Raw genomic sequence first — 22,559 nt, forward strand, 5'->3', positions numbered from 1 at the left:
GTGCATATGTGAAATAACCATAGAAAATATCCACTGAGCTATTTCCAAACATCATGAATTCTCATTCAGCTATTATCCAGTGAGCCGATGGCTGTTTAAGGAAATAAAAACACACAGCCCCTGTCTTCCAGGACATGACTCATCTATTTGGGAAATAAGACCCATTTACTTGCAAAGTGAAACCACACTGCTAAATAGGACACAATTAGAGCCAGCATTCTCCTCTTCTCTAAAGTTGCATCTTCCTAAAACACAATGGCATTTATTGAGTGCCTTCTATATACCGGGCACTGGGCTTCTGGATAACTTTTTGAACCCCTAGACAACCCCATGAAGTATGAAAGGTTTGGGAAAGAATATCAGTAGAGGAACTAACCTGATAAGTCATTTCCAAGCCTGAATTCTCATTGTTCCTAAATTAAGAAAACAACCATAATCTTTCAAAGTTCAGTTTTTATGAGGCACTTGAGTATTCAACATACTAGGATCACGTAAGAATGTTCCTTATTAAACTAGGGGATACAAAATATTTACCAAGTAAACTTTGACTATCAACCAACAGATTCATTTTAGAGGGGCTTATTCAATATCTTATCCTTCTAAGGAAAGATCCCATTTATAAAGCAGGCAGTCAGTGGACAGTACTCCTGGACTAATCTGATCTTTGTTCAAACTGACCTCTGCTGGTCAGTCTATTAACCTGCCAACTTTTTTTCTCTCTTGAGATAATATGACTAGAGAAGGAGCCTTTTCCCCAAATTACATCTAGTATCCAGATTTATATAGTTCAACTCACAAATATTCATCAAGCCCTCAACCTTTCAGCAAAATCTTACATAGCACTTGGCCGCCAGAGGCCAGTGTCCACGGGCAGAGTAGGACACTGATGAGATTACATAAGTCGCCTACTCTCTGTCCTCCTTGGATATTCCCTATGCTCTTCCGCAGCCCAGGCTCTCTAGTCTGTATCTCAGAACTACATAAGAGGACCTGCCAGGGGGCCTGATCTCAAGGGCCTGTCAGGTAAAGCCACAGCTCCCTTCAAGTATCTCCTGGGTTCACACCTTGAAGCCGGAGTCCACGACATTGTGGAGGTCACTCAGGCCCCTAACTAGCCAACGGATATAAGTCTGATGTGTACGGTACAGTCAAACTAGCTGAACTTGGATATAAAGTCCTATACTCCAATTCATATATAAAACTGCAGATAATAAACAAGAATGACCCTGAAAATAAGTGATACTTTTCTATTTCTAATATTTTCTTAAAACAATGTCTGTTTCTGGTAATACAATTACATAATTATTTTTACATTAAAATCTTATAAAAGTAGGAAAAAACATAAGAAGGAAATAAAAATTACTTAAATCCCATCACCAAGTTATATTAAAATTTTGGTTTATTTTGTGCCCACCTTTCTTCTCTATGTATGCATTTGTGTATGAGTAAAGATGTATATCCTGACCTGGACCCATCCATTTTTGTAGCTGTGATTATTTCTCCATTAATAAATATTCATTCTTTAACACAATTTTTATTTTAGGATGTTGACAGATCATAATTTACATAACCAATGTCTTATCATTAAACATTGTGGTTGTTCCTAAATAAAACTATGCTGAATGGCCTTATATATAAATATTTGACCAAATATTTTATTATTTCTTTAAAATACATTCTTGAAATAGGCCCACCAGGTCAAAAGTTATGGGGTATGAACATTTTATGATTGCAAATACAAGCAATGCTAGAACTCCTCTATGGAATTTGTACCAATTTCATCTTCCGCCCCAGCACAGCACCCCCCTCCTCACTTCACCCTCACCAAACGCTGAAAATTATAATTTAAAAAGTGCTTTGCTAAGTGGCTGGGGTAAAAAAAAGGTTTTTCTATTTAACTTCCGTACTCATTTGTATTCATACTCATACTTTTATTGATCATTTGTGTTTTTCTGGTAATTGTGCATTCATGCCCTTTGCCCATTTTTCTACTAGTGCATTAATATTTTTCTTATTTATAAGAGTTCTTTATATATTAAGGCTGTTGATTCTGTTGGTCTCAATGTGGTACACATAAACTAAGGTTGCTAATCCAAATATACCCTGAAATTATTAGTTTGGGTGTGGTGTGACTTCTCCTTTGGCTTAATAAGTTCTTTCCTGAAAAACAAAACGGAACAAAAACCCAACTCATAAAATGTAGAACAAGCCCCATTAAATACTGGGTAGACTGAGGTATGAAGTGGTCAATGGATAAACTATGAAGGAGAGATAGTCTAGGTACTCCAACTTACTGAACATGCCTCTACATTGCATAGTTCTTGAAGCTTTTTTCTTTGAAGATGTTATTAAAAGATATGTGACTTTAAGAATGGATTTACTTAAAAGAATACTGATGTGTCATTCAATAAACCAGTTATGATGTTATTCAATAAACCCCTTCTTTCATCTGTAAATGGTTATTTCTGTGGTAGAATACTGGTATCTTTTTATGTTTTTAATCAATTCCTGCACTATAAAATGTCATTTAGAAATGTTTATTTTTCTTTGCAGAACAATTTTAACATTATAGTAATTTTGCTGTGGAAAATAAAATTCCATCTTACAGGAAAGAGAAAACTCCTCAAGTCACTCATTGGCATCTTTATTTACATATTAGAGCGGGTCAGCCAGTGAAAATCCTAGAAAAAGAAAAGACAACAAACATTCAGTCAAAAGAAATAACTGTGTCAAACTATAACCTGTTTTGCTTGCTCTAAAATCTAAAAGTCCCACTATAACCACACTAGCCACAGTGGTGGTAAAGTGAAGTTTGTCTTTGGTCTAGAGCTTTTCCCAAAAAGGAGCTAAAAATCCATTAGTGAATCTTGCTGTCTTGTCCTACAAAACAACCTAACATCACTTTCTGGATCTTCCCCCATTAACAGTAATCAGGGCACAAAAAAAAACTAGAGTCTGAAAGAACCAGAAGTACATGCAAAAGAAGAGAGGAATTTACAAAACAGAAATAGAGTCACAGATGTAGAAAAAAAAACTTACAGTTACCAAAGGGGATAAGGGGGAGAGGGATAAACTGGGAGACTGGGATTGACATATATACACACTATTATATATAAAATAGATAACTAATAAGAACCTACTGTATAGCACAGGGAACTCTACTCAATACTCTGTAATGTCCTATATGGGAACAGAATCTAAAAAAGAGTGGATATATGTATATGTATAACTGATTCACTTTGCTGTACAGTAGAAACTAACACAACATTGTAAATCAACTATACTCCAATAAAAATTTAAAAAAAAAAAAAAGAGAGAGGGGGGATGAAGGAGGCCCAAAGAGGACCGCAAGCTCCCATGTCTAAGAAGAGCTTGAGGAGAAAGAGCAGGGCATGGAAGCCCTGCCCAGGACTAAGACCATCCTACCCATGCGGCCTGGACACAGGCAACTGCAGAGATTAGGTCTTCCCTGTATTTACAGCAGGAAGCAGCCAGCTACACCATGAACTGATGACAAATGGTAACCACTAGTTTGTTCTCTATATCTGTGAGTCTGTTTCTCTTCTGTTATATTCATTTGTTTTATTTTAGATTCCACAGATAAGTGATAATATACAGTGTTTTTCTTTCTCTGTCTGACTTATTTCACTAAGCATAGTAGCCTCTAGGTCCATCCGTGTTGTTGCAGATCATGGAATTTCCACCTTTTTATGGCTGAGTAATATTCCATTGTATATCTATACCACATCTTCTTTATCCATTCCTCTGTCGATGGACACTTAGGTTGCTTCCATATCTTGGCTATCGTAAATAATGTTGCTATGAACACTAGGGTGCATGTATCTTTTCAGACTCACAGATATAGACAACAAATTAGTGGTCACCAGTGGGGAGAGGGATGGGGGGAGGGACAAGATAGGTATACGAGATTAAGAGACACAAATTACTATGTATAAAATAAATAAGCTACAAGGATATATTGCACAGCACAGAGAATATAGCCAATATTTTATAATAACTTTATGAATAATTTTATAAAAGTATAATCTATAAAAATATTGAATCACTATGTTGTACACCTAAAACTAACATGATATTGCAAAATCAACTATACTTAATTCTTAAAAAATGACAAATGGTAATGGGCACACAATCAATGAAAAATAAACAGCTTAGAAACTATAATATATGGGGAATTCTACTGGAATGAAGATAAATAATGTTGACGTGGTAGATGCAAAAAATACAAGGATAATCCTCATGAAATTATACAAGAGGAAATAACTTGTATTCTCCAGCAATACCCCCCAAATTCATAGAGAATTCAGAGAATAGACCATTAGAAGCAAATCATTTAGAAAGGCATTAGCAGAGAAGGGACAATCAATTAGGGCCCTTCTGTGACTAACACAGGTCTCAAGTCTATTTTGTCTGTGTGCTCTGAACGTGCTTACCAAGCCTCTTGTGGCTTTAGTTTCCTTAGTGCTCTGATGCCCTGATGCCAGGAGGAGGGCATCCTGGTTGCAAAACTGACATCCCAGCTACTGAAAAGCAATACTCAGCTACAGATAAAATGACATGCGATTTTAAAACCTATCTATTGGGTGTCTAGCTTGCAGAAATCATTTCAACAAATAGTTTTTTTTTTTCAAGGCAATCAATAAACCCACAAAGGTACTAAGTAGGTTCTGAAAGTTGTTAATCCTACCTGAAAACAGTCTGCCTGCTTGCTCCACATAAATCCCTGCTAATGCCACCTACCCCATCACCTTTCTGGCCTAGCCTTTCTGTGGTCACCATCCCCATCACCATGCTTCTTCTTAAGCATCTCTTCTCTCTGCTATGAGAAGAAGAGCCTACGAGAGGCTATGCCAAAGCCTCTCTTTCTTTCTAAATTTTAATTGAAGTATAATAGACATGCAACCTTATATTAGTTTCAGGTATACAACATAATGATTTGATATTTGTACACATCGAGAAATGATCACTACAATAAATCTAGTTAACATCCATCACCATATATAGTCACAGAAATTTTTCTTGTAATGAGAACTTTTAATATCTATTGTCTTAGCAACTTTCAAATATGCAACACAGTATTATTAACTACAGTCACCATGCTGTGCATTACATCTCCAATGTCTTTATTTTATAACTGGAAGCTTATACCTTTTGACCCCCATCACCCATTTTGCCCACTCCCCACCCCCCAACTCTGGCAACCACCAATCTGTTTTCTGTATCTATGAGCTTGGTTTTTTCGTTTGTTCTAGGTTCCATAAGAGAGATCATATGGTACTTGTCTTTCTCTGTCTGACTTAAGTCATACAGCATAATGCCCTCAAGGCCCATCCACGTTGTTGCAATGCTAAGATTTCATTCTTTTTTTATGGCTAAATAATAATCCATTGCGTATATATACACCACATTTTCTTTATCCAGTCATCGATTGTAGACTGCTTCATATCTTGACTACTGTAAATAATGTTGCAATAAACAAGGAAGTGCATGTATCTTTTAGAGTTAGTGTTTTAATTTTCTTCCCATAAATACACAGAAGTGGAATTGCTGGATAACATGGTAGTTTTGCATTTAATTTTTTGAGGAAACTCTATATTGCTTTCCATAATGGCTGCATGTATTTATATTGCCACCAAGAGGGCACAAGGATTCCCCTTTTCTCCACATCCTTGCCAACACTTATTTCTTGTCTTTTGATAACAGCCATTCTAACATGTATGAGGTGATACCTCATTGTGGTTTTGATTTGCATTTCCCTGATGATTAGTGATGCTGAGCATCTTTTCATGTACCTGGTGACCATCTGTGTGTCTTCTTCGGAAAAATGTCAATTCATATTTTCTGCCCATTTTTTAATTGGATTGTTTTTTGCTATTGAGTTAAATGAGTTCTTTATATTTTTTGGATATTAACTCCTTATCAGACAATATGATTTCAAATATTTTCTCCCATTCAATAGGTTGCCTTTTTGTTTTGTTGATGATTCCCTTTACTGTGCAGAAGCTTTTTAGTTTGAGGTAGTCCCACTTTATTTTTGCTTTTGTTGCCTTAGCTTTTGTGTCAAATTCAAAAAATTATCTCCAAGACCAGCGTCAAGGAGCTTACTGTCAGTTTTCCTCTAGGAATTTTATGGTTTCAAGTCTTATATTCAAATCTTTCATCCATTTTGAGTTATTGTGTATAGTGTAAGATTGTGGTCCAGTTTCATTCTTTTGCATGTGGCTGTCTAGTTTTCTCAACAGCATTTACTGAAGAGACTGTCCTTACCCCACTGTATATTCTTTTCTCCTCTGTCATAAATTAACTGATCATATATGCATGGCTTTATTTCTGGGGTCTCTATTCTGTTCTATTGATCTATGTGTCTGTTTTAATGCCAATACCATACTGTTTTGATTAATAAAGTTTTGTAATATATTTTGAAATCAAGTAATTTAATGCCTCTAGCTCTGTTCTAAGATTGCTCTGGCTATTTAAGGTCTTTTGTGGTTCCACACAAATTTTAGGATTGTTTGTTCTATTTCTGTGAAAAATGCCATTAAAATTCTGATAAGAGATTGCACTGAATCTGCATATTGCTTTGGGTAGTATGGACAGCTTAACAATATGAATTCTTCCAATCCGAGAGCATGGAATAGTTTCCATTTCTTTGTGCCTTCTTCAGTTTTTTTCATTAATGTCTTATAGTTTTCAGTGTACAGATCTTTCATCTCCTTGGTTAAATTTATTCCTAGGTATTTTATTCTTTTTTGATGCAGTTGTAAATGAGATCGTTTTCTTAATTTCTCTGATAGTTTGTTGTTACTGTGTAGAAACACAACAGAATTCTGTGTGTTAATTTTGTATCCTACAACTTTACTGAATTTATTATAATAGTTTTTCAGTGTTTTTAGGGTTTTCTATATATAATGTCACGCCATCTGCAAATAGTAACACTTCTACTTCTTTGCTTCCAATTTGGATGCTTTTCTTTTCTTTTTCTTGCCTAATTGCTCTGGATAGGACCTCCAATACCATGTTGAATAAAAGTGGCAAGACTGAGCATCCTTGTCTTGGTCCTGATCTTAGAGGAAGCTTTAGCTTTTCACTGTTAAATATGATCTTAGCTGTGGGCTTATGACACATGACCTTGATTATGTTGAGGTATGTTCCCTCTATAACCACTTTGTTGAGATTTTTTTTATTATAAATAGATGTTGAATTTTGTCAAATGCTTTTTTCTGTATCTGTTGAGATGATCATATGATTTTTATCCTTCATTTTGTTAACTGATTTGTAGATATCGAACCATCTTTGCATACCTGGAATAAATCTCACTTGATGATGGTATATAATCCATTTAATGTATTGTTGAATTTGGTTTGCTAATGTTTTATTAAGGATTTTTACATCTATGTTAATCAGGGATACTGGCCTGTAATTTTCTTTTCTTGTGGTATCTTTGTCTGGTCTTGGTTATCAGGGTAATGCTGGCCTTGTAAAAATTACTTTGGAAGTGTCCCTTCCTCCTTTAATTTTTGGAAGAATTTGAGAGGAATTGATATTAATTCTGCTTTTAATGTTTGGTAGAATTCACCAATGAAGCCATCTGGTCCTGGACTTTTGTTTGAGAGGTTCTGATTACTGATTCAATCTCCTAACTTGTAATCGGTCTGTTCAGATTTTCTATTTCTTCATGACTCAGTCTTGGCAGGTTATATGTTTCTAGGAATTTATCCATTTATTCTAGGTTGTCAAATTTATTGATATATAATTGTTCATAGTAGTCTCTATGAAATTTTGTATTTCCACGGTATCAGTTGTAATGGCTCATCTTTCATTTCTGATTTTATTTATTTGAGTCCTCTCTCTTTTTTTCTTGGTGTGTCTAGCTAAAGCTTTGTCAATTTTATCTTTTTAAAGAATCAGCTCTCAGGTCCAGTGGTCTTTTCTATTGTCTTTTTAGGCTCTATTTCATTTATTTGTGCTCTGATCTTTGTTATTTCCTTCCTTCGACTAACTTTGGGCTTTTTTTCCTAGTTCCCTCAGGTGTAAAGTTAGGTTGTTTGATTTTTTTTGTTGTTGTTTTTTGAGGTAGGCTTTTACTGCTATGAACCTCCTTCTTAGAACTGCTTCTGCTGTGTCCCATAAATTTTGATATGTTGTATTTCCATTTTCATTTGTCTCAAAGACATTTAAAAATTTTTCTTTTGATTTCTTCTTTGACCCCTTGGTTGTTCAGTGGCATGCTGTTTTATCTCCACATATTTGTGAATTTTCCAGTTTTCTTCTTGTAATTCATTTCTAGTTTCACACCACTGTGGTTGGAAAAGATGCTTGATATGATTTTAATCTTCTTAAATATATGAAGATTTGTTTTGTGGCCTAACATATGATCTATCTTGGAGAACATTCCACGTGCACTTGAAGAATGTGTATTCTGCTGCTTTTGGATGGAATGTTCTGAATATATCTGTTAAGGCCATCTGTTCTAATGTGTCATTTAAGGCTGATGTTTCCTAACTGATTTTCTGTCTGGATGAGCTATCCATTGATGTAAGTGGGTATTAAAGTCTCCTACTATTATTGTATTGCTGTCTATTTCTCCTTTTAGATCTGTTAATATTTGCATATGTATATATGCGCTCCTATGTTGTGTGCATAAATATTTACAAATGTTATGTCCTATTGTTGGACTGACCCCTTTATCATTGTGCAATGCCCTTCTTTGTCCCTTATTACAGTCTTTGTTTTAAAGTCTATTTTATCTGATATAAGTATAGCTACCCCAGCTTTCTTTTGGTTTCCATTTGTATGAATTATCTTTTTCCATCTCTTCACTTTCAGTCTCTTTGTGTCCTTATATCTGAAGTGAGTCTCTTATAGGCAGCATATAGATGTGCCTTATTTTTATCCATTCAGCCACTCTATTTATTTTGATTCAAGAATCTAATCCATTAATACTTAAAGTTATTATTGATAGGTATGTACTTATTGCCATTTTGCTGTTTTCTGGCTGTTTTGTAGTTCCCCTTTGTTCCTTTCACCAATGTCCATGATATCTGTCTTACAGAAAGAGAATTTCAGTAGAATTCTATATATTTCATAGTTTCCAAATTAGTTTACATTTCACTGATTGTCCAGGTATCCACTCTGCCCATTTGTCCACTGCCTGCCTTGTTCAAAAAAGAAAAAAATCTAACAGCAGATACATGTATAAAGAACCAAGACAGAAACTACTTGAAAAAAAGTAAAACACTGAAAACAGCAGCTGATATGCAAGGTGCAGGCATGGAGGCCAGGTACATAAGAGAAAGCAAAGTAGCTGGACCAGAATCAGAGTACAAAGTATGAAAAGCAACTTAATCTGGGATGGGAGAGGAACATACTACACACTTTGTCATTTATTTTACTGCTATAGTCTACACCGTAGTTTTGCTTTAAAGGCCAAAGTAACTAACTCTGAATATAATTGCATAAATTACCCTACTACAGTCTCATATCCCATTGTGCTTCCTCCTCCACTCTCTGTCTTCCAGCCACTTTGGCTTTCTTTCAATTCCTTGGACTTGCCGTGCTCCCTCCTGCCAAAGAGCCTTTGCACATCTTTTCCCTTGCTTCTTTGCTGAGTTTGTCCCTACTTATCCTTCAGCTCTCAGTTTAAGCATCACTTCTGAGAAGTCTTCCTGGTGACTCCAATATAAATTGAATACCTTTGTGGGGTTTTTTGTTTGTTTAAATTTATTTTATTGAAGTATAGTTGATTTACAATGTTGTGTTAATTTCTGCTATACAGCAAAGTGATTCAGTTATATATGTGTGTGTGTATACACACACACATTCTTTTTCATATTCTTTTCCATTATGGTTTATAATAGAATTTTGAATATAGTTTCCTGTGTTATACAGTAGGACCTTGTTGTTTACCCATTTTATATATAATAGTTTGCACCTGCTAATCTTAAACTCCCAATCCATCCCTCCCCCACTCCCTCTCCACCTTGGCAACCATAAGTCTGTTCTCTATATCTGTCTGTTTCTGTTTCGTAGATAAGTTCATTTGTGTCATATTTTAGATTCCACATACAAGTGATATCATATGGTATTTGTCTTTCACTTTCTTACTTCACTTCGTATGATACCCTCTAGGTCCATCCATGTTGCTGCAAATGGCATTATTTCATTCTTTTTTATGGCTGAGTAGTATTTCACTGTATATATATATACATCTTCATCTGTCATTGGACATTTAGGTTGCTTCCATGTCTTGGCTGCTGTAAATAGTGCTGCAGTGAACACTGAGATGTGTGTATCTTTTCAAATTATGGTTTTCTCCAGATATATGCCCAGCAGCAGGACTGCTAGATCATGTGGCAACTCTGTTTTTAGTTTTTTGAGGAACCTCCATACTGTTTTCCACAGTATGGAAATTTACATTCCCATCAACAGTGTAGGAGGGTTCCCTTTTCTCCACACACCTCTTGGGTTCCTTTGTTTTATGTTCATTCAGAACTGGGTTTCTTTTCTTCAGAGGAATTGCCTCACTCTATTGTGATACATTCAGTTGAGAGGTGACTGGACTGTACTCTCCTACTGGACAGTAAACTCCATGAGGTGAGGGCCGAGCCTGGTTTGCTCACTATGCTATTCTTAGCACCTGACACAGCACATCTAACACATACCTCAACAAATATTCATTGAACAAACAAATGAAAGTGACAAGCTCAGAAACAGTTTAGACAGAACTCAGTAAATAACAGGGTGTTCTATTTGGTAGATACTTTTGGGGGTGGGAGGGAAGATGCATTTCTGCTTTCTGCTTAGCAATCATCTTTACCTGGGCTTTCCGCATGGCTTGCGGCTCAATCATGATGTTGATAAGAGAGGGTTTAGTTGTGTCTGCCAGGCTCTGCCTCAGGGATTTCTGGAGTTCTTCTGGTGTTTGTACAAAATACCCTTTGCCTCCAAATGCAATCATGACATGCTCGTAATGTGAGTGTGGCAGAAGACACATTGGAGGGGCCCTGAAAAAGAAGGTCACAAGTCAATAGAAAAAATTCTCTAAAATAATTTGTGGAAAAATTTCGTCTAAAATGAAAGGCATACTTTTACGTAAACTGAGATGCCAGTACATTAAACTTTCCATACATTTTTTATTGTATGTATAGCAATGTCCAATAGAACTTTCCATGATGATGGAAATTTTTATATCTGTGCTGCCCAGTATAGTAGTTACTAGTGACCTGTTGTGGTGAGCACTTGAAATGTGACTAGTTAAAAAGAGGAAGTGAATTTTTAATTTAACTTAAACAGCCACATGTGGCTAGTGGCTACTATACTGGGCAGTGAAGGCTACACCATCAACTATTATGAATCCCCCATCCAAAAAAAAGAGGAAAAAAGGAATGGTTACTACAAAACAGCAAATAACAACAAAACAGCAAACAGAGTCAGCAAGCCATAAGCAAACATACCCACAGCCTGCTCCCCTGCGGCTGACTCACAGATTCACAACTTCCTCATCCCACAGCCAGCCACAATACTGTCTCAGTTTGGCTCTGTCATCAAACGACCAAGATTTAGCTAAGTGGTAAAAGGAAGGAAGACCTCTATATCATAAATAATATGTAAACATCTGTATTCCTACATGGTGTAGTGGGAATAGTAGGACTGGGAGCATTTGCAATAAGCCTTTTCATTAACAAGGCTTAGACATGAAACTCATTCAACCGAGCCTTCAGTGGCTCCCTGATCATAAACTATTCATTGAAGTGCCAGTCAAGGATGGTTGTGCAAAAAGGAACCATGCAGACAGGGTTCCTGTCCTTCAGAGCAGCTGACCATGAAAACAAGCAATACTGACACCACAGGAGAAGGTTTCCAGTATAGCAGACTTTTTAAAGAGAGATTAAAATAGATGAGAAAACATAAATATACACTGTTCTGGGTTACTTACACTATAGTAGCATCTCCAAATTTTAACATTTCCTTCCAAGTATCTGTATCAAAACCTTGGTAAATTCCATTGTTATTCACCACCAAAAGTATGATTGGCAAGTTGTACCTAAAATTGAGAGTAAAATATAGTGGAAATCATTTTTCATTCTGAAGCAATTTCTTTTCATTGGATTGAAATTTTAACTTGAAAATGGATAGTTTTCTATAAGCTTTTTTGTAATATTAGGGTAAGACCAAAAATTAAGCATTTGTTATCCTAATAAAGACTATCAAATTATTAACAGAAACATCATGGAGCAGTAGAAAGAATGCACAGTTAGTGGCTGGCAGACCTGGTCCCACCACTATGCAGCTACGGACCTCAGGAAAATGACTGAGCTTTTCTGACCCTTGGTTTTCACAGATCTGGGAGTTAATAAGAATGACACCTTCCATACTTAGTTCCCTCTGAAGCACTTGTTCCTCACAACTGTTCCTAGGTAGGAACTAGTACGACTCCTATCCCTACTTTAGAGGAGACTTAAGTTTGGTTAAGAGACTTAACCCTAGTCACCTGGGTCTGATGTGGTCAAGCCAGTATTTAAATCCAGGCCAACTGACCCAGAGGTCGTTCTTTTAACCACCAAGCTCTGCTATCTCCATGCAGAAAACAAGCTTTTATCAGACCAGAACTTTTTTTTCAGTGACCTAAAAACTACTCCCCAGTTTTGCAGGTTTTGGGCATGTGGTAGCGAGATCACGAACATGCTGTCCTGGATGAGACAGACCCCAGGGTATTTATACTAGTATTCTCAGGACACAGCACAGTGCCGTGCACGGGGCACCTGGCACATGGTGAACGCTTGGTAACTATTTGTTAGGCAAGTGGGTCTTGGGTATAATTTTTCATATTTTGGAGAAAGAAATGCTGACTCAGGATGCTGCTTTACCTGCAGATGGTTTCCACTTCCATGCCAGAAAATCCAAATGCACTGTCTCCTTCCACACAGATGACCCGCTGCCCTGGGTTTCTATCTTTAGCCACTAGAGCAGATGCAATGGCAAATCCCAAACCGACTCCCATTGTTCCAAAAGTACCAGCATCAAGCCTGTTGGGGAACAGAGCTAAAATGAAACCCTCTGGGGCATATCACAGATGGTGGGGTTGGCACAAATCTAGTCATTTTTACATGGCTCATGGAAAAATAAAGAACAATAAAACATTCTACTTATTATTAAGTTTTTAGACTGTGAGGAACTAATTTGTTAAGGATAAGCAAATGAATGGGAGAAATCACTCATGATTTCTTGGAAGACTGTGAATATATCCTCCGAACACTGAGTATACAAATTATCACATGATCTCAGGACATACCAAGCATAGAAACGCTACAAAACATCACCTAAGAATACTTCTATGAAGTATGTCCTTACACTGGCCACGTATAATTTTCAAATGTTTTCTCAATCTGCTTTTTGTAGTTTCTAATTTAACACGTTCCAATTCATTACAATTTCTTTACCTGTGACGAGGAAGGTAGTTTTGAAGCACAGTGCGCCCAATATCCATAGTATTTGCTCCTTCGCTCACCACAAAACAGTCTCTGGACAGTTGTTCTTGAATGTGGTAGAATACTGTGTAATAATTCATAGGCAGGGATTTTTTGAAAGCGAATTCCTAAAATATCAGAGGGAAATAGAATCAAATTAGATTAAGATACAGTGAAAATAAACAGCATCAATAAGCTAATTTCAAACTTACTTGCAACAGCCAAAGGCTATGAAATTCCCAAATGGTCACTAGATGATGACTCTGAGAAGCTAATTGATCTGTAAACAGTCCTAGGGGACAGCCTAAGAAAAACAGGTCCCAGTCCCAATTTGGGACACAATCAAATAAGGCAGGAAATATCCCTCTTCCTGGAGATCCACAATGCACACTAGCATATTAAAGACTAAGACGTCCTATAGTAAAGATAGCTGAAGACACTGGGTTAAGCAAAACTAAACAGTCTTATTTGAGCACTTTCAGGGAAACACTGCTTTAGAAAAAGTGAAAATTTTATTCTTGAATATTTTCATCTAAAATATGACCCTACACTTAAAATTAAAAATGAAGTCAGGGTTTTAGAAAATCTAATCTTTCCCCACATGTACTGGAAAGGGGATATGCTTCACCCACTACTCTGGAGGGTCTCTAAATGGAGGGAAAACAGCAAGGTTATTGCCCTTGTCTAGCCAAATGCCTTTTAGAGCTTCAGCAGCAAAGCCCCACTGCCTCTTCACCTGTACTACTTTGGTCTGCTGGAGATTATACCCAAGATGGATGAGTGACCCTCCTATACTCGTGCACCAGAGAAGAGAGGCAAGATCCTTCCATCTTAAACTAAGGTGATTCTTATGGAAAAGAAGGAATTAATCACTATACCATTCAGGAAAGAAAACTGAGACTGGCTCCTGATAGGAGAAAGTCATTGATTAAAATTCCAAAGAAAGAAAGAATCATGTAGAAACAACTCTACTTGTTTGGAAAATGCAAATTTATTCCAAGCCGACTGATATATTAGGGAACAATATGAGTAAAGCTGGAATTTCGTATTTGCTTATGAATGATTCCATCAGTTAGAAACACTACATGAACACAGAAAACTGCACCCAGCTGAACCAAGATGCAGAGGAATACACAAAACAGCAAAAAAAAAAAAAAAAAAAAATCAGGAACAGCTGGAGAGGAGCTTCAAGATGGCAGAAGAGTAAGACATGGAGATCACATTCCTCCCCACAAATACATCAGAAATACATCTACATGTGGCACAACTCCTACAGAACACCTACTGAACGCTGGCAGAAGACCTCAGACCTCCCAAAAGGCAAGAAAATCCCCACGTACCTGGGTAGGGCAAAAGAAAAAAGAAATAGCAGAGACAAGAGAATAGGGATGGGACCTGCACCAGTGGGAGGGAGCTGTGAAGGAGGAAAGGTCTCCACACACAGGGAAGCCCCTTCGCGGGCGGAGACTGCGGGTGGCGGAGGGGGGAAGCTTCGGAGCCACGGAAGAGAGCACAGTAACAGGGGTGCAGAGGGTAAAGCAGAGAGATTCCCACACAGAGGATCGGTGCCCACTAGCACTCACCAGCCCGAGAGGCTTGTCTGCTCACCCACGGGGGCGGGCGGGAGCTGGGAGCTGAGGCTCGGGCTTCGGAGGTCGGATCCCAAGGAGAGAACTGGGGTTGGCGGCATGAACACAGCCTGAAGGGGGCTAGTGCGCCACAGCTAGCCAGGAGGGAGTCCGGGAAAAGGTCTGGAGGTGCGGAAGAGGCAAGAGACTTTTTCTTGCCTCTTTGTTTCCTGGTGCACGAGGAGAGGGGATGAAGAGCACCGCATAAAGGAGCTGCAGAGACGGGCACGAGCCGCGGCTATCAGCGCGGACCCCAGAGACGGGCATGAAACGCTAAGGCTGCTGCTGCCACCACCAAGAAGCCTGCGTGCGAGCACAGGTCACTATCCACACCACCCCTCCCGGGAGCCTGTGCAGCCCGCCACTGCCAGGGTCCCGTCATCCAGGGACAACTTCCCCAGGAGAATGCACGGCGCGCCTCAGGCTGGTGCAACGTCACGCTGGCCTCTGCCGCCGCAGGCTCGCCCCACACTCCCTACCCCTCCCTCCCCCGGCCTGAGTGAGCCAGAGCCCCCAAAGCAGCTGCTTCTTTAACCCCGTCCTGTCTGAGCGAAGAACAGATGCCCTCAGGTGACCTACACGCAGAGGTGGGTCCAAATCCAAAGCTGAACCCCAGGAGCTGTGCGAACAAAGAAGAGAAAGGGAAATCTCTCCCAGCAGCCTCAGAAGCAGCGGATTAAATCTCCACAATCAATCTGATGCACCCTGCATCTGTGGAATACCTGAACAGACAACGAATCATCCCAAATTGAGGAGGTGGACTTTGGGAGCAATGATATACATATTTTTTTCCCTTTTTCTCTTTTTGTGAGTGTGTATGTGTATGCTTCTGTGTGTGATTTTGTCTGTATAGCTTTGCTTTTACCATTTGTCCTAGGGTTCTGTCTGTCCTTTTTTTTTTTTTTTTTTTTTTAGTATCATTTTTAGCACTTGTTATCATTGGTGGATTTGTTTCTTGGTTTGGTTGCTCTCTTCTTTCTTTCCTTTTTTTTTATTACTTTAAAAAAATTTTTTTTAAAAATTTTTTATTTTAATTATTTTATTTTATTTTATTTTATCTTATTCTTTCTTTTTTTTCTCCCTTCTATTCTGAGCCGCATGGATGACAGGCTCTTGGTGCTCCAGCCAGGTGTCAGGGCTGTGCCTCTGAGGTGGGAGAGCCAAGTTCAGGACACTGGTCCACGAGAGACCTCCCAGCTCCACGTAATATCAAATGGCAAAAATCTCCAGGAGATCTCCATCTCAACAACAAGACCCAGCTCCACTCAACGACCAGCAAGCTACAGTGCTGGACACCCTATGCCAAACAACTAGCAAGACAGCAACACAACCCCTTCCATTAACAGAGAGGCTGCCTAAAATCACAATAAGGCCACAGACACCCCAAAACACACCACCAGATGTGGACCTGCCCACCAGAAAGACAAGATCCAGCCTCATCCACCAGAACACAGGCACTAGTCCCCTCCACCAGGAAGCCTACACAACCCACTGAACCAACCTTAGCCGCTGGGGACAGACACCAAAAACAACGGGAACTATGAACCTGCAGCCTGCGAAAAGGAGACCCCAAACACAGTAAGTTAAGCAAAATGAGAAGACAGAGAAACTCACAGCAGATGAAGGAGCAAGGCAAAAACCCACCAGACCTAACAAATGAAGGGGAAATAGGCAGTCTACCTGAAAAAGAATTCAGAATAATGATAGTAAAGATGATCCAAAATCTTGTAAATAGAATGAAGAAAATACAAGAAACGTTTAACAAGGACCTGGAAGAACTAAAGAGCACACAACAGTGATGAATCACACAATAAATGAAATGAAAAATTCTCTAGAAGGGATCAATAGAAGAATAACTGAGGCAGAAGAACGGATAAGTGACCTGGAAGATAAAATAGTGGAAATAGCTACTGCAGAGCAGAATAAAGAAAAAAGAATGTAAAGAACTGAGGACAGTCTCAGAGACCTCTGGGACACATTAAACGCACCAACATTTGAATTATCGGGGTCCCAGAAGAAGAAGAGAAAAAGAAAGGGACTGAGAAAATATTTGAAGAGATTATAGTTGAAAACTTTCCTAATATGGGAAAGGAAATAGTTAATCAATTCCTGGAAGCACAGAGAGTCCCATACAGGATAAATCCAAAGAGAAACACGCCAAGACACATATTAATCAAACTATCAAAAATTAAATATAAAGAAAACATATTAAAAGCAGCAAGGAAAAAACAACAAATAACACACAAGGGCATCCCCATGAGGTTAACAGCTGATCTTTCAGCAGCAACTTTGCAAGCCAGAATGGAGTGGCAGGACATATTTAAAGTGATGAAGGAGAATAACCTACAACCAAGATTACCCAGCAAGGATCTCATTCAGATTTGATGGAGAAATTAAAACCTTTACAGACAAGCAAAAGCTAAGAGAATTCAGCACCACCAAACCAGCTTTACAACAAATGCTAAAGGAACTTCTCTAGGCAGGAAACACAAGAGAAGGAAAAGACCTACAATAATAAACCCAAATAAAGAAATCCCCAATTTCCCCAATAAAGAAAATGGTAATAGGAACATACGTATTGATAATTACCTTAAATGTAAATGGATTAAATGCTCCAACCAAAAGACATAGACTGGCTGAATGGATACAAAAACAATACCTGTATATATGCTGTCTACAAGAGACCCACTTCAGACCTAGGGACACATACAGACTGAAAGTGAGGGGATGGAAAAAGATATCCCATGCAAATGGAAATCAAAAGAAAGCTGGAGTAGCAATTCTCATACCAGACAAAACAGACTTTAAAGACTATTACAAGAGATAAAGAAGGACACTACATAATGATGAAGGGATCAATCCAAGAAGAAGATATAACAATTGTAAATATTTATGCACCCAACATAGGAGCACCTCAATACACAAGGCAAATGCTAACAGCCATAAAAGGGGAAATCGACAGTAACACAATCATAGTAGCGGACTTAAACACCCCACTTTCACTAATGGACAGATCATCCAAGATGAAAATAAATAAGGAAACACAAGCTTTAAATGATACATTAAACATGACGGACTTAATTGATATTTATAGGACATTCCATACAAAAACAACTGAATACACTTTCTTCTCAAGTGCTCATGGAACATTCTCCAGGATAGATCATATTTTGGGTCACAAATCAAGCTTGGTAAATTTAAGAAAATTGAAATCGCATCAAGTATCTTTTTCGACCACATTATGAGACTAGATATCAATTCCAGGAAAAAAATCTGTAAAAAATACAAACACATGGAGGCTAAACAAGACACTATTAAATAACCAAGAGATCATTGAAGAAATCAACGAGGAAATTAAAAAATACCTAGAGACAAATGACAATGAAAACACAACAACCCAAAACCTATGGGATGCAGCAAAAACAGTTTCAAGAGGGAAGTTTATAGCAATACAATCTTACCTCAAGAAACAAGAAACATTTCAAATAAACAACTTAACCTTACACCTAAAGCAATTAGAGAAAGAACAAAAAACCCCCAAAGTTAGCAGAAGGAAAGAAATCACGAAGATCAGATCAGAAATCAATGAAAAAGCAATAAAGGAAACGATAGCAAAGATCAATAAAACCAAAAGCTGGTTCTTTGAGAAGATAAACAAAATTGATAAACCATTAGCCAGACTCATCAAGAAAAAAAGGGAGAAGACGCAAATCAACAGAATTAGAAATGAAAAAGGAGAAGTAACCACTGACACTGCAGAAATACAAAGGATGATGTGAGATTACTACAAGCAAATATATGCCAATAAAATGGACAACCTGGAAGAAATGGACAAGTTCTTAGAAATGCACAACCTTCTGAGACTGAACCAGGAAGAAGTAGAAAATATGAACAGACCAATCACAAGCACTGAAATTGAAACTGTGATTTAAAATCTTCCAACAAACAAAAGTCCAGGACCAGATGGCTTCACAGGCGAATTCTATCAAACATGTAGAGAAGAGCTAACACCTATCCTTATCAAACTCTTCCAAATATAGCAGAGGGAGGAACACTCCCAAACTCATTCTACAAGGCCACCATCACCCTGATACCAAAAACAGACAAAGATGTCACAAAGAAAGAAAACTACAAGCCAATATCACTGATGAACATAGATGCAAAAATCCTCAACAAAATACTAGCAAACAGAATCCAACAGCACATTAAAAGGATCATACACCATGATCAAGTGGGGTTTATCCCAGGAATGCAAGGATTCTTCAATATACGCAAATCAATCAACGTGATACACCATATTAACAAATTGAAGGAGAAAAACCATATGATCATCTCAATAGATGCAGAGAAAGCTTTCGACAAAATTCAACACCCATTTATGATAAAAACCCTCCAGAAAGTAGGCATAGAGGGAACTTTCCTCAACATAATAAAGGCCATATATGACAAACCCACAGCCAACATCGTCCTCAATGGCGAAAAACTGAAACCATTTCCACTAAGATCAGGAACAAGACAAGGTTGCCCACTCTCACTACTATTATTCAACATAGTTTTGGAAGTTTTAGCCACAGCAATCAGAGAAGAAAAAGAAATAAAAGGAATCCAAATCGGAAAAGAAGAAGTAAAGCTGTCACTGTTTGCAGATGACATGATGTTATACATGGAGAATCCTAAAGATGCTACCAGAAAAGTACTAGAGTTAATCAATGAATTTGGTAAAGTAGCAGAATACAAAATTAATGCACAGAAATCTCTCGCATTCCTATACATTAATGATGAAAAATCTGAAAGTGAAATTAAGAAAACGCTCCCATTTACCACTGCAACAAAAAGAATAAAATACCTAGGAATAAACCTACCTAAGGAGACAAAAGACCTGTATGCAGAAAATTATAAGACACTGATGAAAGAAATTAAGGATGATACAAATAGATGGAGAGATATACCATGTTCTTGGATTGGAAGAATCAACATTGTGAAAATGACTCTACTACCCAAAGCAATCTACAGATTCAATGCAATCCCTATCAAACTACCAATGGCATTTTTCACAGAACTAGAACAAATAATTTCACAATTTGTATGGAAACACAAAAGACCCCGAATAGCCAAAGCAATATGGAGAAAGAAAAACGGAGCTGGAGGAATCAGGCTCCCTGACTTCAGACTATACTACAAAGCTACAGTAATCAAGACAGTATGGTACTGGCACAAAAACAGAAATATAGATCAATGGAACAGGATAGAAAGCCCAGAGATAAACCCACGCACATATGGTCACCTTATCTTTGATAAAGGAGGCAAGAATATACAGTGGAGAAAAGACAGCCTCTTCAATAAGTGGTGCTGGGAAAACTGGACAGCTACATGTAAAAGAACAAAATTAGAACACTCTCTAACACCATACACAAAAATAAACTCAAAATGAATTAAAGACCTAAATGTAAGGCCAGGCACTATCAAACTCTTAGAGGAAAACACAGGCAGAACACTCTATGACATAAATCACAGCACTGTCCTTTTTGACCCACCTCCTAGGCAAATGGAAATAAAAACAAAAATAAACAAATGGCACCTAATGAAACTTAAAAGCTTTTGCACAGCAAAGGAAACCATAAACAAGAACGAAACGACAACCCTCAGAATGGGAGAAAATATTTGCATATGAAGCAACTGACAAAGGATTAATCTCCAAAATTTACAAGCAGCTCATGCAGCTCAACATGAAAAAAACAAACAACCCAATCCAAAAATGGGCAGAAGACCTAAATAGACATTTCTCCAAAGAAGATATACAAATTGCCAACAAACACATGAAAGAATGTTCAACATCATTAATCATTACAGAAATGCAAATCAAAACTACAGTGAGATATCATCTCACACCAGTCAGAATGGCCAACATCAAAAAATCTACAAACAATAAATGCTGGAGAGGGTGTGGAGAAAAGGGAACCCTCTTGCACTGTTGGTGGGAATGTAAATTGATGCAGCCACTATGGAGAACAGTATGGAGGTTCCTTAAAAAACTAAAAATAGAACTACCATACGACCCAGCAATCCCACTACTGGGCATATACCCTGAGAAAACCATAATTCAAAAAGAGTCATGCACCAAAATGTTCGTTGCAGCCCTATTTACAATAGCCAGGACATGGAAACAACCTAAGTGTCCATCAACAGATGAATGGATAAAGAAGATGTGGCACATATATGCAATGGAATATTACTCAGCCATAAAAAGAAACGAAACTGAGTTATTTGTAGTGAGGTGGATGGACCTAGAGTCTGTCATAGAGAGTGAAGTAAGTCAGAAAGAGAAAAACAAATACCGTATGCTAACACATATATACGGAATCTAAAAAAGAAAAAAAAATGGTCATGAAGAACCTAGTGGCAAGACGGGAATAAAGACACAGACCTACTAGAGAATGGACTTGAGGATACGGGGAGGGGGAAGGTTAAGCTGGGACAAAGTGAGAGAGTGGCATGGACATATATACACTACCAAACGTAAAATAGATAGCTAGTGGGAAGCAGCCGCATAGCACGGGGAGATCAGCTCGGTGCTTTGTGACCACCTAGAGTGGTGGGATAGGGAGGGTGGGAGGGAGGGAGACACAAGAGGGAAGAGATATGGGGACATATGTATATGTATAACTGATTCACTTTGTTATAAAGAAGAAACTAACACACCACTGTAAAGCAAATATACTCCAATAAAGATGTTAAAAAAAAATCAGGAACAACTTTTCTCACAATCAAAGAGGAAACACTATCCATATACAAAGACTTTAAACAAAAATTGCCAAATCCTGCAGAAGTAGCTCATTTTAGTGCTAACAGTGGATGGTTTGGTAGTTTCATACATTACTATAAATTCCAAAGCCTTCAGCTATCAGGCAGAGCCATGAGTGCAGATGAGGAAGTTGCAAAAGAATTTCCAGCAGTGATACAAAAGTTAATTGAAAAAGAAAGCTACAAATGGTCTCACTAACATAAAATGAAATGAAGTGAAATGAAATTAAATGAAATGAAATAAACGTGAGGGGATGGATGTGTTAATTAACTAGATGGGGCGAACTGTTTCACAGTGTGTTTATCAATGCACCATGATGTACCTTTAAATATCTTACCATTTTATATGTCAATTACACCTCCATAGGGACTTCCCTGGTGGCTCAGTACTTAAGAATCTGCCTGCCAATGCAGGTGACACGGCTTTGAGCCCTGGTCTGGGAAGATCCCACATGTCGCAGAGCACCTAAGACCGTGCATCACAACTACTGAGCCTGCGCTCTAGAGTCCATGAGCCACAACTACTGAGCCCACGTGCCGCAACTACTGAAGCCCAAGCACCTAGAGTCCGTGCTCCACAACAAAGAGAAGGCACCACAATGAGAAGCCCGCGCACCACAACGAAGAGTAGCCCCCGCTCACT

The 22,559-nt window shown here is 38.1% G+C and overlaps 1 protein-coding gene across 2 annotated transcripts in view; it reads right to left on the reverse strand.

The window, feature by feature from the left end:
- Positions 1-2,527: 2,527 nt before the first annotated feature.
- Positions 2,528-22,559, reverse strand: part of HACL1 (2-hydroxyacyl-CoA lyase 1) — a 47,789-nt gene continuing 27,757 nt past the window's right edge. For both annotated transcript variants that reach the window (XM_061194699.1, XM_061194700.1), the window contains 5 exons: positions 13,461-13,615; positions 12,888-13,046; positions 11,957-12,064; positions 10,838-11,024; positions 2,528-2,681 (listed from right to left, as the gene is read on the reverse strand). In XM_061194699.1, coding sequence (XP_061050682.1) covers positions 2,649-2,681; positions 10,838-11,024; positions 11,957-12,064; positions 12,888-13,046; positions 13,461-13,615 — 642 coding nt within the window. In that variant the 3' untranslated portion in view covers positions 2,528-2,648. The remainder of the gene's footprint in view (positions 2,682-10,837; positions 11,025-11,956; positions 12,065-12,887; positions 13,047-13,460; positions 13,616-22,559) is intronic.

The sequence above is a fragment of the Eubalaena glacialis genome, chromosome 6, assembly GCF_028564815.1.
Source record: "Eubalaena glacialis isolate mEubGla1 chromosome 6, mEubGla1.1.hap2.+ XY, whole genome shotgun sequence".
Classification (NCBI taxonomy): domain Eukaryota; kingdom Metazoa; phylum Chordata; class Mammalia; order Artiodactyla; family Balaenidae; genus Eubalaena; species Eubalaena glacialis.